The sequence below is a fragment of the Eumetopias jubatus genome, unplaced genomic scaffold, assembly GCF_037043125.1.
Source record: "Eumetopias jubatus isolate StellerSeaLion01/CBP00866 unplaced genomic scaffold, mEumJub1_p1.0 scaffold_6, whole genome shotgun sequence".
NCBI classification, from domain to species: Eukaryota; Metazoa; Chordata; class Mammalia; order Carnivora; family Otariidae; genus Eumetopias; species Eumetopias jubatus.
In genome coordinates, this window is record NW_028274812.1 from 147,221,254 (window position 1) to 147,239,480 (window position 18,227).

At 43.4% G+C, this 18,227-nt stretch overlaps 2 protein-coding genes across 4 annotated transcripts; both read left to right on the forward strand.

Annotated features, from left to right (window-relative positions):
• The first annotated feature begins 3,337 nt into the window (after positions 1 to 3,337).
• On the forward strand, positions 3,338 to 4,282 carry LOC114199798 (putative olfactory receptor 1F12P). The gene has a single exon (XM_028091809.1). It carries the CDS (start codon positions 3,341 to 3,343, stop codon positions 4,280 to 4,282), a length of 942 nt encoding a protein of 313 aa, XP_027947610.1. The 5' UTR covers positions 3,338 to 3,340.
• Positions 4,283 to 10,284: 6,002 nt separating this feature from the next.
• Positions 10,285 to 16,941, forward strand: ZNF165 (zinc finger protein 165). Of its 3 annotated transcripts, XM_028091789.2 has the most exons (5): positions 11,001 to 11,347; positions 12,497 to 12,635; positions 13,417 to 13,900; positions 14,188 to 14,323; positions 15,974 to 16,941. In XM_028091789.2, exons 3-5 carry the CDS (start codon positions 13,490 to 13,492, stop codon positions 16,876 to 16,878), a joined length of 1,452 nt encoding a protein of 483 aa, XP_027947590.2. In that variant the 5' UTR covers positions 11,001 to 11,347; positions 12,497 to 12,635; positions 13,417 to 13,489; the 3' UTR covers positions 16,879 to 16,941. The 3 variants fall into 3 exon arrangements, with proteins under 3 accessions (XP_027947587.1, XP_027947590.2, XP_027947589.1); XM_028091786.1 differs by lacking the exons at positions 11,001 to 11,347; positions 12,497 to 12,635 and adding an exon at positions 10,285 to 10,361; XM_028091788.2 differs by lacking the exon at positions 12,497 to 12,635.
• The last annotated feature ends 1,286 nt before the right edge of the window (positions 16,942 to 18,227 follow it).

Consider the following 18,227-nt stretch of genomic DNA (forward strand, 5'->3'; position numbering starts at 1 on the left):
TATATAGACTAGACTTAAAGTAGCTATAAAGTATACACTGAAGACACACATTGCTATCTAAGAAAAAGCTTCCTGAGTCTCTTAGAGGCATATTTATGTATTCAACAAATACATATTGATCTGTGTGTCTGCTGTATTGTCAGGCAATATTCCACACATATATTGGTTTTAAAAAAAGGACAAGTTTCCTGCTCTTATGGACCTTACATTTTATTGATGCATATCAGAAAATAAATAAATTACTTTATGGAAACAAGAAAATTCCAGGTGGTGGTGAGTCATATGAAGACAAAAAGCAGGGCAATGCTATAGAGAATGTCTCGAGGGAAGCTTTAGGTAAGGTATTCAGAGGATTTCAAAGTGAGAAAAGCCAGAGAGACATAAAGTTTCAATGTGTGTCAGGAAATTCTAAGGGTGGGAAATCAGTCACAGCAAGAGATAAGACTAGACAGGCAAGAAAGGGATAATGAAGAACCTTGTATGCCAAGATAAAGAATTGGAATTTGGATGGAAGGCACCTGAAAACTATTGGAAATTTTTAAGAAGGGAAGGAGGGAAATTCTTGTTTTAGAAGAATAATTCTTTAGGAAGTATGAAGGAGGATTGAAAGGGGAAGTCTACAGTCTTCTTTCCTTCCTTCCTGGGAAGGAAGATCAATGTGAAGGTTATTGCAAATATCCACAAGAGATGAGAGTCTGACATAGTATAATTAAGAACAAAGAAAAGCAGTATGGGTGTGAGAAAAGTCAGAATATCAACATGGCTTGGTCATGAACTGGATGAGTCAAGGATAACTCTAAAGTTTCTGGCTTTGGTTTAAAGCTCCTCAAGGGGAGAGACCATGCCTCTCTATTCACTGCTATTTCCCAATGCCCAAAACAGTGCTTTAGTTGTAGTAGATGTTAAAAACCTATTCGTTTAATAATAATATTCTGAATCCCCAAAAATAACATCAGCAGGGCTTAATGATTGATTGGATGTACAGGTAAAGGAGAGGGAGAAGTCCTGGGCTGACTCCCAAGTTTTCTTTTCTTGAACAACTGGACAAACTGTGGTGCTGTTCATTGATAAAGGGCACATGGAGGGAGTAACGCTCTTTGAGCAGGGAGAAGAATATGATGGATTCAGTTTGGGAAGTATTAGACATAAGATGTCTGTGACATCCAAGTAGAAACATCCAGAGAGCATTGGGAATAGGAGTCTGAATATGAGAGAGAATTGCACTAGAGAAATAATTTAGAAGAGAGTGGCATATAGATAGAATTAAAGACATGAGAGTGAATAGAATCATACAGGAATATGTGTTGGATGAAAAGAAAAGAAAGCATAAGACAAAAGCAACAGCAACAACAACAGCAACAAAAACAAAACAGAGGAATGACTACATTTTACGGGCTGTCAAATGGAGTGTGCTGACACTCTCAAAGGGAGTGCAAAGGCAACTGAAAAGGAATGGCCAGACAGATTTGAGAAAATCTGAAAATAAATCCAAGGAAGAGTTTCTCAAGAAAAGAATTCTAGGAAGTCTAAAAACATAAGGACTAAGAAGTGAACATCGGGTTTTTCAAAAGACTCCAAAGAACAATTCATTGGAGTGCCTGAGGCAGCAGCAGATTGGCATGTGGCTATGAAGAAATGAAGTACGTGAGGGGTTGTGCAGTGGGGAGAGAATCAGGAGGAATCCCAGAGGTAGATACGGATCTGGAAAGGGAAGCCAAAAATGGGAGAGACTTCAGCTGAAAGTCAGAGTCCACAGAGCAGGAGAACACGTAGGTTACAGAAAGGAGGAGCTGTGGGCACCTGCCTGGCTCAGTCAGTAGAGCTGGTGACTCTTGATTTTGGAGTTGTGAGTTTGAGCCCCACATTGGGGGTGGAGTTTACCTATAAAAAAAAAAAAAGGAGCAGCTGAGGCTCTGGAGATGTGGAACAGGAGGAAAGGAGAGAAGGAATCATGAGTAGAGATGCAGATAAGTTTCCTGCATTGGTGGCAGGAAGTTGAGCACATGCATCTGACCATGGTTCTGTTTTCTCTATGAACATAAGAGAAGAGCTGTGAAGGGACATGCTGGGGGTTCAGGAAGGAAGATTTACAACAGCCACTGTGGAGACTGGGAAAGAACCCTGACCTTACCCAGTTCTGGCTTGGTCACCAGCAGCTTGCATTTATTAAGTAATCATTCTTTGCTGAGAGTTTTGCACACATTGACTCATTTCATTTTCACAATAAGGCAGGTGCCATTATCATACAGGGGAGAACTAAGATTCTGAGATTTGGGGTGGTTAAGTGCCTTGGTCACCCAGGCCACAAGTGAAGGGGTCTGGTTCCAACTGGGCCAACCAGAGCCCACATTCTCCAAGACCTTTTCTATCTCTCAGGGAGCCCTCTGTTCTCGGGCAACTATCTCATCTGTGGATGTGAATGTTTGTCTTAATTGTTTTCCAGGGTAGTATTTTTCATCCACATCCTGATCCAAGTTTCAGGAATTCTTCCATTGCATTGTGTTTTCTACAACACCAAGATATGCAGCACCCAAACTAATCATGATACCTTAAAAACTTGAACCCTTTTTTTTTTGTAGTTACAGTTAAAATAATACAAAAAAAAAATTAAAAGGGAATCTTGTAAATCTGCACCCTAATTTGATATAACTTTCTCTGTGTTCTTTATCTACACGTATTATATAACTACGTGTTACATAACTTTTTAACTTGTTTTTAAGTATTTTCCTAAGTTGCTCATAGTCTTCATGTAAATTATTTTTGAGAGGCTTAATTTTTTATACTTGTCAAGCATGTTACTGTTATTTTTCTTTTGAATCTTAAAAAGCTAAGATGGTTTATCTTCTTCTTATAAATCCTAAATGGTAAATGTCTGACTGGTTTCCAAGCAGCATGGTTCATAGGATGTTGGATAAACACCTGGAAAATTTTTCTCCTTTAAATCTCAAAGTTTGGCTTAGAGTCACTTAGTGTGTCAGACTCATGGACATGTTCCAACACACAACTGGCAGCCAGGCAGCCACACAAAGTGCAGAATGTGCAAGAGCCACTACAGACATCACAGGTAGGAAGAGGGAAGCGGTATAGAGGCCCCTTGGACGCTCTGGTGAGGTGCCGTTCCAGTAAGGGAGGATAAATAAAAAGTCGACTGATGAAATGGAAGGACATACCCACGGTCAGTGAAGCTCAGGACAGAATACCAGAGAGGAGGCAGGATGGCCTAAAGAAAATATTTAGTAAATGAGACAAGACTAGGTGAATAGATAAAAAATAAAAAGGGAAAAAAAATTTTTGTCAAAAATATTTCATCCTCTTGTTTTCATGCAGATATATCCATGCAATGGAAAAAGGAAACCAAACCAGAGTGTCCGAATTTCTCCTCTTGGGCTTCTCAAGTTGGCCAGAGCGACAGGCTCTCCTCTTCGTACTTTTCCTGTGTCTCTACTTAACAGGGCTGTTTGGAAACTCGCTCATCTTGTTGGCTATTGTCTCAGATCGCCGCCTCCACACACCTATGTATTTTTTCCTTGCCAATCTGTCTGTGGTAGACCTCTGCCTTCCTTCATCTACCATCCCCAAGATGCTGCTGAACATCCAAGCACAGACTCAGACCATCTCCTATCCTGGCTGCCTGGCTCAGATGTATTTCTGTATGATGTTTGCCAACGTGGACAATTTCCTTCTCACAGTAATGGCATATGACCGCTATGTGGCCATCTGTCACCCTTTGCACTACTCCACCATTATGACTCAGCTCCTTTGTGCCTCTCTGGTGTCTGTGTCTTGGGTCCTTGCCACTTTGAATCCCCTCTTGCACACCCTTATGCTCACCCGTCTGCACTTCTGCTCTAACAACATCATCCACCATTTCTTCTGTGATATCAACTCTCTCCTCCCCCTCTCCTGTTCTGACACCAGTATCAATCAGTTCATAGTTCTGGCTGCAGTGGGGCTGATCTTCATGGTACCTTCAGGGTGTATCATGGCATCCTATAGCCTCATCATCTCTGCTGTGATTAAAATCCCTTCCACCCAAGGAAAACTCAAGGCTTTCTCCACCTGTGGATCTCACCTTGCCTTGGTCATTCTTTTCTATGGCGCAATTACAGGAGTCTATATGAGCCCCTCATCCAACCATTCATCTGAAAAAGACTCAGCCACATCAGTAGTCTTCATGGTCGTAGCTCCTATGTTGAATCCCTTCATATACAGCCTAAGGAACAGTGAGCTGAAGGGGGCATTAAAGAAGGCTGTGGGCCAGACCAAAACCTTCTCCCAGTGATTTGTACTGACTGAAAGGCGTTCAACAGGAGACAAATCCTCATCAGGTCAACATTTTCATTCTAGTCATAGTTACAAAGCTGTTACCAAATAACTAACTAAACTTGGCAATGACCTAAATTTGCTACCTTATCACAGGCCCTATCTATTTGAGCTCCTGAAGATATTATTGTTGTGGGCAAACAAGTTCCTGAAAATACAGAAGGAACATGAAATCAACATTTGAATACATCGTTAAGAACTCCCAGATGGCTCAGGACAACACAGAAACCTACCATGGGGAGTGAATAGAGCACCCCTGCAGGCCTGTCCTCCTGGAGTAGACAGAAGTGATGTAACCACATCGCCATGCATGAAAAACAGTAGAGAAGAAAACTACAACGTAATAAAAGGTTCAAATCATAACTGCAATGAGAGGTTAAAGAGAAAAGATATCGGGGAGGGTATAAGAGGTCAAGTAAAGCTTTGAGAAAAAAGCCTCACTTAATCTGGATCCTGGATATAGGTGATTTTTACACAGAAACAATGAGACTATTCCAAACCCACGAGGAAGCCTTGTAGGTAAGAAGGAGCATGGTGTGTGTGAGTAAATGTATCGAGTAAATTAATGGGTGAAAGGTCCAAATGAGGGATTGGTGGGAATGAGGGGTTGGGTTATTTCTCACCCTAATGTTTTTTATATTTAGTCATGTTTTATGATTATATTGTGCGTATTTCCTATAACCTGTCTTTATTCCCTTGTGTAAAAAGTAGCATTTATATTTCCTTGTATATATAAATCTTATCATGGTCTACAAAGAATTGCCCAGAAGACTACTAATCCCATTTTTAAAATTAAAAACCTGGGACACCTCGGTGGCTCAGTCAGTTAAGCATCCCACTATCGGTTTTGGCTCAGGTGATGATCTCAGGGTTATGAGACTGAGCCCCACATCAGGCTCCACGCTCTGCAGAGTGTGCTTGAGATTCTCTCTCTCCGTCCACATCTGCCCCTCCCTCTGCTCGTGCTCTCTCTAAAATAAATTGGGGTGCCAGGGTGGCTCAGTTGGTTAAGCGTCTGCCTTCCACTCAGGTCATGATCCCAGGGTCCTGGGATCAAGCCCCATATCAGGCTCCTGGATCAGCGGGCCGCCTGCTTCTTCCTCTGCCTGTTGCTCCTGCTTCTGCTTTCTCTGTCAAATAAATATTTTTTAAAAAATAAAATTTAATTAATTAAATTAAAAATCTGTGCTGTTATTTAGAGTTGCCTATATGAGAAGCCACCATACCAGCAATTGATAATATGTGCCTTTGTGATCTTTGATTTGGAACTCATAGTTGATTTAACAGTGAGTGTTTTCTGGGTCCATTGTGTTGCCCAGAGCCATGCAAAGTGCCTTTCTCCATATGCCATATGTCCTATAGTTTAAGTCATACTATCCAAAACATCTCCTCAAAGTTGGTAAAAAGGGGGGGAAAAAAGCAAATAAATAAAATGCTCAATCATTTTCATATATGTAATAATTAACAGGCAGAAATAAAAAGATTTTTTTAAAAAACATCCCACTATAAACATTTGTCCTATTTCTTTATGATGAGAAGACCATCTACAAGTTACGCTTGTGTTTTTTACTTTTTTCTTATGAGACAGAGATCAGAAAACTTTGCTGGAGCTTGTAAGGACCAATGTAAGCAACACTGGGTGGGACAGAGAAGCAATGACAACATTGGACCACTCAAATCCGAATTTTCTATCTCTTGAAAGATCTTTGTATGCATCAGCTTTCTTAGTTGCAAAGAAACAGAAATCAATGCTGCCTAATTAAGCAGAAATAGAATTTAATAAGAGAGTGTTGGGTAATTCATAAAATTGCTAGAAGGGCTGGAGAACCAGGGTCATGAGCACGCTATGAAGGCACACATACGAGTTGTGTCTTTCCACAATGTCAGCTTTATTCAATCATAAGGCAAAGTTAAATCACAATTATAAAGCAGGTTCTGGATTCCAAACTCAGTGACAATTCACCATGTGAATAAACTTGGCTTCTTTACACAGCACACAAGGCAGGAAGGAAGACAAGCCACACAACAAACAAGGTAACTGAAGGGTGCAGAAGTTAACGAACCAAGTGCGAAGTCAGTTCATGGGCCCCCAGTTGAGATAAGGCCTCGGTCTGGTCCTGGTCAGCTCTTGGCACTTACTGCTTATGTTCAAGCAGTGAACATAATTTAATAAATTCCAACTTATTTTTCATGGATTATGCTTTTGGTTGTTGTCTAAAATATAACCACTAAATTCAAGGTCATGTAGAATTTCTCCATGTTTTCTTTTAGAAGTTTTATAGTTTTGGATTTTACATTTAGGTCTATGATCCATTTTGAGTTAATTTTGTGAAAGATACAAGGTGATTTTCTTGCATATAAACATCTAATTGTGCCAACACCATTTGCTGAAAAAAAGCTATCCTTTCTCCATTGAATTGCCTTTGCACCTCTGTCATAAATTAGCTGACTATATTTGTTTTGAGTCTATTTCTGGGCTCTATTCTATTCCACTGACCTATGTGTCTATTTCCACTGACCTATGCCATCTTGACTACAGTAGTTTTACAGCAAATCTTAAAATTATAGTGTGAATCTCCTAACTTTGTCCTTTTTTCAATATTGTGTTGGTTATTCTACGTCTTTCCCTTCCCATATAAATGTTAGAATTAGTTTGTCAATATCTACAAAACAGCTTGCTGTGATTTCTGAGTTATGTTGAGTCAACGGATCAAGTTGGGAAGAACTGACATCTTAACAATTCTGAGTCTTCCAATACATGAACATAGAATATCTCTCCATATGTTTAGATTTCTTTGAATTATTTCATCAGTGTTTTGTAATTTTCTGCATACAGATCCTATACCTATTTTGTCAAGTTTATACCTAAGTATTTTCTCTTTGACTTTCAGATATTGACCTTGTAACCTGCAGCACTGCTGTAATTGCTTGCTCCAGGGGATTTTTGTTTTTTGGTCTTTGGGATTTTCTACATAGAAAGTTTATATGTGAATAGACAGCTTTATTTCTTCTTTTCATTTATTTTTGTCTTACTGTCCTAGTTAGGACTTCCAGCATGATGTGAAGTAGTAGTGAGAGAGGACAGCTTTATCCATTTTCTAATCTTGAGGAAAATATTCAGCTTCTCATTTATAAGTATGGAGTTAGCTGTGGTTTGCTGGGTAGGCAGGTGGGTTGTTTTCTGTAGATGTTCTTTATCAAGTAGAGAAAGTTTCCATCTACTACTAGTTTATTGAGAGTTTTTATCACAAACAGCTCTTGGATTTTGTCAAATGCTTTCTCTGAATCAAATGATTACGATTTTGCTTTTTTAGCCTGTTGATTATATTGGTGGATTATGTTAACTGATTTCCAAATGTTGAACCACTCTTGCATGTCTGGAATAAATTCCACTTGGTTGTTGTATATAATTCTTTTTATATACCATTGGATTTGTTAATATTTTGTTAAAGATTTTTGCATCTATGTTCATGAGACAGCTTGGTCTGTAGTGTTTTTCTTGTAATGTCTTTAAATGGTTTTGGTATTAGATATAGTAGAAAGTTAGGAAGTGTTCCCTCTGCTTCTAGTTTCAATAGATTGTGAGGAATTGGTCTTTAACTGCTTGACAGAATTCACTAATGAAACTATTTAGTGGGCTTGGTGCTTCTTCCAGAAAGTTATTAATTAGGAAGAGCAAGGAGGTTCATTGCGGATGATAGAACAGAATGAGCTAGGGAGAGAGTAATAGATTACATGGGGTATAGGTCATATGGGGTCTCATAGGCCATTTTAAGGACTTTAGGTTTGTCTTGCCTGAAATGGGGAGCTACTCAAAGGTTTTAAGGTGAGGGCTAGTTTAGGGATTGAAGAATAATTTTCCCTCTATCATTCTGAGTTGTCAGTTGAAATCCCTGTAATAAAGGACAGTAACAAGAGAAAAACAAACAAGTTTATTAACATGTATACCTCATGAGTACATAGGAAATACCTAGAGAAAAATGAGCAACGAAAAGAGTAACTTAGGATTTCATTTAACAGGGAAAGGGGACAGGAGATGTAGGCCTTTTAGGGGAGAATAAATGATTTTTAGTAAAGACGAATGGGCCCTTAAGAGAACAGAGGGAGGTATGACTGATGTGGGAAACAAAGTCTAAAGAAAGAATTAAATTTCCTTACTGCCTACAGCCCAGTGACAAGTCCTGGAAACAGGTAAAGTGACCTTCCTCTGGGATTTCAGCCACCTTGATGTTGACACTTAGCTAAAGTGGTAATCTTAGCTTAACATTATCCCAATGCCCCAGGATCCTGTTAAGTCTACTTTAACATATAAAAATTCTTTTGGAAACTTTATCTCTACCCCCAAGATCTATGTCAGCAATCATACTCCAAGGATATGACCCACTGATATACATCTGAAGGGTCTCATGACTGAGTTCTTACTAAACAGTAATAAATGACCTTTTCCTAACAATAGCTAGCCCCCCTCAGGATCCTGGAAACCTTGCTTCCAAAATACCTTGGAGGCCTGTGCTGTCCCTACCCCCTCCCAACATGATAGCAAATAATCAGTCACCCATCACTACCCCAGTGCAGCTCTTTCTGCCCACTGGTCCTGTCCCCATGCTTTAATAAAACCACATTTTTCCACTGAAGACATCTCAAGATTTCTTTTTTGACTGTGGGCTCCAAACCCCATTTCTACATCATGATCATTTGTGACAAGTTTGTCAGGGTGTGGTGTCAACTTCTTTCCTATGATATGAGCCAATCTTCCCTAGTTGATGAAACTTCTGGGGAGGGTATTTACAACAATTGAGTTTATTCTGGAGGATCTGTCTTTAGGCAGATAAGGGAAAGTCAGAGAAAGCCTCTTTCCACATTTGCTTTTTTTCAAGTGCCTACAGCTCAAAATAATCAATATATCAAAGGTGCATATTTTGAGGAGGTGTGTTCTGCTACCCTTCAGCAGCATGAGAGAACTCATGCTGCAACAGCATCCTTCTGGCTGCTCTATTAAGAACAGACTGTGGGGAACACGGAAAGAAGCAGAGGGAACATGTAAGAGGTTTACTGCCTTATAACCAGAAGAGAGGGTATCCGTCCATCTTCAGGAAAATGAATGCCATATTCACAACCGGAGAATAAACACAGATTATAGGGGTTACTTCTGTTGAAAAGAAAACCACAGGCCCAAGGTGGAGTTACTTGCCTCCAGAATAGCAAACCAGGACAAAATTACAGTTGCAATCTCTTCAGGAGTGAAATTTTAAGCAAATCAATCAAGAATTTTCTGGCCAGCACCACTAAGGTCACATGGGCCCTCTTCATTCCGTTCTCCCCGCCCCCAAGAAGATGAGATAAGCTGCAATATAAGACCCCCCCCGCCTCCCCACCCCCCCGCCCACCCCCCGGCCAAGGGAACACCAACTTGCCTTGAGACAATGCTTTTCCTTTGGCTAAGAACTTCCTTGCTCCAAGCTCTTTCCTATGAAAATCTTCGGTTTTTGTACCGCTCCACGCTCCTCTCTACTTACTACGGCCTAATTAATAGGATTAGATCTTCACGCTTACTCAGTTGAATTTTGGTTAACTCCGCACACGAGAGGAGGTACTGAGAGCAGCAGTGAACGCAAGTTACCGTCAACATTCTAGTCCTCACGCACGGCCCGTCGCGAGTCCGGGGTATAACCGGCCACGTTTGTAAACCTGCGCTCCCGGAAGCCCAGGAGGGCTTTGCAAGGGTGAGGTCTGAGCGCGGTGCGTGGGCTTCCGGCCCCCGCCCCAGACTGAAGTCCAGGCGCGGCCGCGTTTCCCGCTAGGCAGGGGTGCAAGGACCCCACCCCAGGGCCCCGAACACTTCGGGAACCGCGGAAGCCGCCTGGGAAACGGGAGGCAGAGCGCGGGAGAGACGCCAAGACTTCCGGGAGTCGCAGGCCAGAGCCCACGAAGGCCGCCTTCTGCGCAGGCTCAGAGCCCACGAGGACGGAAGCTTTGAGAGCGGCTGCAGCGCCGTGCCCCCACCGGAAGTGTCCGATCGGAACCACCCTGTAGGAGAGGTGAGTCCGGGTTTGGGACCCATGCGTCCGGCCTTTTGTCCCCTCCAAGCACCTAGTCCCTACGACTTTACTTCGGGACTGCAGCAGCCCCGCGGCGCCCTGGAGCCGGGACCGCGGAGGAACCCCGAGGAAAAGTGGGACTGAGACTCGGCGTGCGGAGGACGCGGCGTCCGCCTGCTTCCAGAGGGGCGGCGGTTTCCATGGTCCCCGCGCCGCGCGTTACGTCACCGCCGCGGGCGGGGCGGGGCGGGGCGGGGCGCCGGGCGGGGGCGTCGTGCCGCGGGCGGGGGTCGGTGACGGGAATGGCGAGCCCTGCGGCGACCTCGGCTGGGCGGCCTCTCGCCTGCGGGAGCTGCACGGGAGCCCGCCCCGACGCCCGCCCTTCGCGGCAGGAGCCCCCGCCTTCTCGTAGGGAAAGCGGGGCGGCCGGACACAGTGGATGTGCCGGGGACGCGGTGGAAGCGGCGGAGACGGTCCCAGGGCCGGCGGTGGGCGGCACTGCGGCGCGCTTCGCTGCGGGAAGCCTTCCCGGCCGCTCCCCCGCGCGCCCCGGCGCCCGCCCTCCCGGCCCGATCCCTCCTCCCTGTCCGCGCCCGCGGCGTCGCGAGGCCCTCGGGCTTTCCTCCCGCTCGGCGAGTGTGAAAACTCGGAAAACGGGGGTGCATGGCCCTTCGCCTCATGGAGCAGCGGTCACCGAGGAAGAAAAACAGCCAAAGCTGAGCATCGTTCGAGCTGACGTGCGTTGTAGCCGCGGGTGCTGTGGGGGCACTGCGTAGAGTGGTCGCTCCAGACGCGGTGCCCGGCGAGCTCGTCCCTCCCGCGGCCGGCCGGCCGCCCCCCTTGCGCGGCCCGCCTTCATGCCGTTGGGATCTTTCCCCTCTGCGTACCGCGCGTCGGCGCCTCCGCCTCCGGCCTTCGCTACCCGGCGCGGACTCCCTCTCCGCCTCCGAACCGTAGGGCGCTTGGTGCCGCTGCCCTACAACTCGGTTAGTCCTTCAGCCTCGGCAGTTACCAGCACTGCAGTGTGTGTTATATGTGAAACATCTTCAGTTACTTAAATGTTTTTAATCCACGTGGGTTTTATGTCCTTTTTCCCGACTGTTTTTACAAACTCAAGCACCATTTAAGTCCTTACGGTTGTACATCGGAATACGGATTTTCCAGGTATACCCATACTGACCCAGACAGTATCCCAAGAATCACTTTCTAACAAAGTTCCCACATGATTGATTAATCAGCTGGGAACTCAGACTTTCTTGGAAACCGTTACTGTACGACTTCTAGCCCGAGCTTGGCTTGTGTTCAGATTCTTAATAAAGTACATGTCCGTGCAAGCATCAGCAGTCAACTGGTGAAATGTGTAGTAGAAGGCCCCGCAAGCTCGATATTTGCATTCTGCTCTTGCACTCTAGGCTTCACATCTAAATTCCTGTCATTCAGTTTTTCAGTGCAGAAACCAGGCATTCCTGTGTGCTAAGACTCAAGGAACTGGTATTTAATAACAAGACTCACAGTTGACAGATAAGCAAGTCATGGTGCCGGTTTATTATGTTTAACTTTATTGGTGAGATGATAGGACTTAATGTCCAAGATACGGACTGAGCCACGAAACTAGGGAGGTAGAGAAGGAACTGTTGGGGTAACAGGAAACCTATTTGAGACCTTTGCAGAAGGAACTAGTTAACACTGATTGAAACTGTTAGCTCCTGGCTCTCAAGAAAAGTTACCCTGGGGCACCCAGCTGGCTCAGTTAGTGGAACAGGTGATTCTTGATCTCAGGGTTGTGAGTTCCAGCCCCACCTTGGGTGTAGAGATTGCTAAAACCTTTTAAGGGCGCCTGGGTGGCTCAGATGGCTAAGCATCTGCCTTCGGCTCAGGTCGTGATCCCAGGGTCCTGGGATCGAGCCTGCTTCTCTCTCTACTGTTCCCCCTGCTTGTGCTCTCTCTCTGTCAAATAAATAAATAAAATCTTTTTTTTTAAATCTTGTAAGAAAAAAAAAGTGACCCTTATTACTTAAGAGATTTATAAGTAATCCTAGGTCCAGATTTTGAATTAATAATTACCATTCCAAGCTTGCATTTTCCTCACACTTGTCTAAGTATGGCCTCTCTATGTCTCTCTTTTCATATTGCAGTCCATCCTAGAAATGAACAACATGTTAATCTCCACAAACAGTATTTGTCAGGTCATTCTGCTCAGAAGCTTTCCTTGGCTCCCCAGTGCCTAAAAGATAAACTCTGAATTCAGGATCTTGGCATTTGAGGCTTTCTATGGTAAGGCCTTTGCCTCTGTGATTTCCTTATACAAACCTACTGAACGTTTTCCTTTCCCACTTGTGTGATCCTACCATTAACCAGTTCGGGCTGTTTCCTTGCTTGTAATTTCCTATTTTTCTCTCTCCCACATCCTATCAAATCCTTTCCATTCTTCAGAAGTTAATTTTTTCATTAAGTTTTCCCTGATCATTGCAACCTGCTAGACTTTGCATCTCCTGTTTTGTGAAGCACTTTATTGTTTTTCTATGCTGCGCCTTGTTGTCTTTATGACTTACATATAATTTAATTGCATGTGGCATGTTAACATGCAGCATTGCCTTAAATTTATAAATCTTATATTTATTGTTTCTACTTTAAGATATTTTGTTTTTATGGGTGCCTGGGTGGCTCAGTTGATTAAGAGTCCATCTCTTGATTTCTGCTCAGGTCATGATCTCAGGGTCATGGGACTGAGCCCAGCCTTGGGCTCTGGGATGGGCTAGGAGTCTGCTGGAGATTCTCTCTCTCTCCCTCTCCCTCTGTCCCTCCCTCCGACCCACGCACATGCGCCCTATCTCTCTCTAAAATAAATGACTCTTAAAAGGAGGTATTTTGTTTTTAAATTTTAATTTTAAGCTGCTTTGAGGTAGAAATTATGTGACAGTTGTATTCCACAAAGTATTTCAGTGCTTTTACATATAGTAAATGCCTAGTACACTTCCGTGTAATGGAAAATGACTATTTCTGTGATGTGATCTTTCATCTTCATAGATAGTAATAGTTATTTTTTATCCCTTAGAAGAGCCCTTGAAACTGCATAAGACCGTTCACAAAGCAGAAGTGGGTTTCCTGGTAATACATTTCATCCAAAAATGACAACAGAATCAAAGAAAGCTACAGCTCAGAAACTTCAGGAGAATGAAGGACTTCTGATAGTGAAGATAGAGGAAGAAGATTCTGTCTGGAGGCAGGACACTTGCCTCCAGAGAAGCGATCCCCTCAGGCAGGAGCTCTGCCGGCAGCTTTTCAGGCAGTTCTGCTACCAGGATTCCCCTGGACCCCGAGAGGCGCTGAGCCGGCTCCGGGAGCTCTGCCATCAGTGGCTACAGCCCGAGACCCACAGCAAAGAGCAGATCCTGGAGCTGCTGGTGCTGGAGCAGTTCCTGACCATCCTGCCCGAGGAGCTGCAGGCCTGGGTACAGGAACATGACCCAGAGAGTGGAGAGGAGGTGGTTACCATACTGGAAGATTTGGAGAGAGGCACTGATGAAGCAGTAGTCCAGGTACTCAAGGGATGGGAGATCTAAGACCTCCACATGGATGGAGTCCCACAGTGGGAGGAAAGGGCCTGAGATTGAACGCCTGGGGAGACCTGCAGGGGCTGTTAGATCAGTGTGCCTTTCTGTCTCCTTTCCACCACATTTGGTGCTGTGCCACATTTTACATTTAAGTCAGACTTAATCCTTCTGCAGTTTTGTATTCCTACAGGAGGTTCTCTTTGTTTTTGGAAGATGTTCAAATACCCAGCAGGGATTCTCTCACAAGCCCAAATGTACTTTATTTTTCTCAGGTTCCAGTCCATGCACATGGACAAGAGATATTCAGGAGAAAGGTGGTACCTCCTGGACCAGCACTTAGTGTCCAGTTGCAGCCAGTGGACCCCAAGACCCTTCATGGTTCTTCAGCACCCCTTCTTCTGGACGGTGGTAAGAGGCAGTATTGCATGCAATTCATGTCACTGAAGGAATGGGACTGTGAATGTCCCTTCTCAGAGTAGCCTCAGTTACCATAGGTGGTCCTTTCCTTTATCACCCCATGAAAAGTACAGAACTTTTTCCCTATGTGTCATTGACCAATTAAAACAAAAACAGAGAGAGAATTTGGTTCCTTTACCAGAATATTTACATTTTCCCATTTGTTCTTCATCCAGAATATTTCCAAAACGCAGGATATTTTTATGAGTAAGTTAAAGGAAAGAAAAATAAATGCATGAGAAAACGTCAGGGAATAAGTAAAGAAACAAAAGAAAAAGAGGAAGAAACGCATCAGGAGAAACAACACATTTTAGTAGAGAAGCAGATACATAATGATATACTGGGAAGTGTAATATAATTCACAGATACATAGAACAAGATCCACATTATTGTCTCTTTTATTGTATTTTTGGTCCTAGAAAGCTTCCATGTTTTTATAGGAAGTCAGCATACTTCAGGTGACTACCTCCATGGAATACTCATCACTGTTCTAAGACTCCTCTGTTTAAAAAGTTCATGGACTCAATATTACTTTAGGTGTGAATGATCTCAAAAATAAACTCAAGAATAATTACAGCCAGTTTTGGGGGCACCTGGGTGGCTCAGTCGGTTAAGCGTCTACCTTTCAGCTCAGGTCATGATCTCAGGGTCCTGGGGTCAAGCCCCAGGTCAGGCTCCCTTGCTCAGCGGGGAGTCTGCTTCTCCCTCTCCCTCTGCTCTCTGTCTCTCTAATAAATAAATAAATAATCTAAAAAAAAAAACAACAAAATAATGATCTTTAAAAAATATATAAGTAAATAAATAGGTAGATAAATAAATAAGTTAGTCAGTTTTTTAAAAAATACCCAAATTCTGCTTTCCAGTTTGTTCTGGAGACATTCCATCCACTCCATCCAAAATCATGTATTTCCCCCAGCCTGAGACCAGCATGGCCTAACCACCTTTCCTGCCTTAGCATATTCTAGACAAAGGAAACCCTACAAAAAGAGGGGTTGCTTGATTGAAGCACAATATAGAATCATAAGTATTGTATAAATTTGTGAGCCAGAAGGCAGGAATTGTGAGGACTTAATCATAAACGGATTCTGGAAAACAGGCAGAGGAGTTCAGGTGTGTTGTGGAAGAAAAGAGGGAAGGTTTCTGAGTCGGGTATAGGAAGGGACAGGATTTTAAAGACAGTTGGTCTGGTGAGGGTATTCAGGATGACTAGGGAGAACAGCTCAGAGTCAAAACAGTGGGAGGCTGAGACAGTCCCCTAGGAAGGAAGAGTGACAAGGATAGTGATACAGAAATGTAAAGAAGGGGATGTGTTCAGGGTACATTTAGCAGAAAGTGCTTATAGAACTTGATTAGCCATGGACGATGAAGAAATGGGTGGGTCGATAGATGGTTGAAGGTTTTCCCCTCCCCAGGCATTCTACTTGCTTTTACCAATTTTTCTCTTTTGTGTCCTTGTCCATCACACCTTTCACTTGAAAGGCCACATTTTTAGAGTAGCCAATTGAAGTACCAATATGTAACTGTCTTGTGTATATCTCAAAATTTTTTTTTCTTCCAACTCAGCAAACAGATATTTACCAGTTTGTCTTTTCATTCTTTTAGATAATGAGAGTGAAAACAATGGATCCATGCCAAAGTTGGACATTTATGAAGAAATGGAATCACAGAGGATTCTATCAAGAAGAATTTCAGGATTCATGTCAGAAGGATCTCCTGAACCTCAAGACATCTGTAAGTCTGCAGGCAGATTAAAGAGGCAATGGGAAAAAGAATCAGGAGGGTCTCAGAGACCATCATCTGCTCCGGATGGAGGTTTTAGTAAAATCCTTACCCACAAAAATACACTGACAGGTGACATTAGCCATGATGGTTGTGAGAGAAGCTTAAACCTGAATTCAAGTGAATTGACACACCAGAAATCTTGTAAACACAGTACCTATGACCAAAGTTTCAAATGGAATCCAGAATTTATTAAGCATCAAAGAATTTATGCCGGAGAAAAAATTCACCAATATGGAACATCTCTCAAGAGCCCAAATCTTATTAAACATGCAGCAATTTTTAGTGGGGAGAAAACCCACCAGTGTAATGAGTGTGGGAAAGCTTTCAGACACAGCTCAAAGCTAATCAGGCATCAGAGAATCCACACTGGAGAGAGGCCCTATGAATGTAATGAATGTGGGAAAGGCTTTGGGGGGAGCTCAGATCTTATTAGACACCAGAGAATTCACACTGGGGAGAGACCCTTTGAGTGCAAAGAATGTGGGAGAGCATTCAGCCTGAACTCACATCTTATCCTGCATCAGAGAATTCACACCAGAGAGAAACCCTATGAATGTAGAGAATGTGGGAAAACCTTCAGAGTGAGCTCACACCTCATTCGACACCTGAGAATCCACACTGGAGAGAAACCCTATGAATGCAGTGAGTGCGGGAGAGCCTTCAGTCAGAGTTCACACCTTCGTCAACACCAAAGAATTCACAAGAGGGAAAACCTGTTAATGTAAAGAACTTAAATTTTTATGGAAATGCGAAAGAAATAGCAACATGAAAAATACTGAATAAAAAATATGGAGTGAGATGAATGACTGAAAGACGAATGTCTCTTTTCTCTCGTTCTCTGGCTATGGCCTTCACTATGGGGGAGAGGGGAGGCTTTCTATGGGACAGGATTTTCCTCTCTACTGCTGACTGCTGAAGTCAGGCCAGGAGAGCGGAATTTGGAGGAGGCTAATAAATAGGTGTGTCTATGGCAATGGAGTTAGAGGGGAAAGGACTGTCTTGGGAAGTAACCATGATTACAGTGTGGAGGGGAGAAGATTCAGTAAAGCTGATCATCAACACTAGTTAGTGATTCTCCTCAAGAGGAAGTAGGCTAAGCCCTGAAGGGGAATAGTTCGAGCAATACACAACAGAGCTTTCAGAACATTACTTTAAATGAAGGCACAACAAAACTAAATTAGAAAGTCATGTCAAACGAGAGGACCTGCACACAGTGGCATTCCAATATGTAGACCAAAGTCTGTGTCCAGAGGTCATGCCAGGAGGTAAACCACAGGAGCATCCGAGGCAAGAGGCCAGAATCCAGAGAGACTCAAACAGGACAGGAGAGAAGTAAATTAGGCAGGAGTTGGGGTTAGAGGTAAGGGAAGGTAGTCACATTGAATTCAACCTCGGATTTGGAGGAGACAAACGGTAACATAACTTCGATCTTACTGCCACATATGCCTGGGTTTTGGCACTTCCATGGGGTGAGTAGACAAGAGACTGCAGTTCTGGGGAGCTCTCTGGACAGAAACAGGGTTCTCTGGCTACTGACAATTGTGGAAGAGGGCTGAGGGAATTAGCACTAAAGGTAAAGGTCCTGAAACTTTCATTACTGCTGGCTGCTCTTCTTTCCAGAAAAGACAGTGTTGAGAGGGTTGGTATCCAAGAGAAGAATGGAGAGTGGAATCCAACAAGTAGGAACTCCACCAGTGATTTCAGGATATAAAGGCAAATCCTGCTCTACTGTTTTCCTGTTTGATAGGCACGTTTTCCCTAATGTGAAAATAAAAGCAACTATATAAGGCTTAAAGTCCCATTGTATATATAATGTCTTTATCTGAAAACTAGCAAACAACCCCCAGTGTAGAATTACCACAATCCAACGTACAAAATCTTCCACCAACAGGCTTTATTAAAAATGCCTTAGCATTTGCTTTTCAATCCTTGAACTAAAAATGTCCTGATAGCATCTAAGTAACCCGATGTGCGGGTGTTGTGGGGGTACTGAACGCAGTTTCCTGTTGCACGTGTACTGTGCTAATGCAGCCTATGTCGTGGCTGTTACAAGTGCTGTTCATGTGTTCCCTTC

Bases quoted from the DNA above. Each gene is read 5' to 3' on its own strand.
- ZNF165 (XM_028091786.1), top strand. From the start codon at position 13,490: ATGACAACAGAATCAAAGAAAGCTACAGCTCAGAAACTTCAGGAGAAT. The intron at 13,901-14,187 runs GTACTCAAGGGA...TATTTTTCTCAG, and splicing joins CTGATGAAGCAGTAGTCCAG to GTTCCAGTCCATGCACATGG. The intron at 14,324-15,973 runs GTAAGAGGCAGT...TCATTCTTTTAG, and splicing joins ACCCCTTCTTCTGGACGGTG to ATAATGAGAGTGAAAACAAT.
- LOC114199798 (XM_028091809.1), top strand. From the start codon at position 3,341: ATGGAAAAAGGAAACCAAACCAGAGTGTCCGAATTTCTCCTCTTGGGC.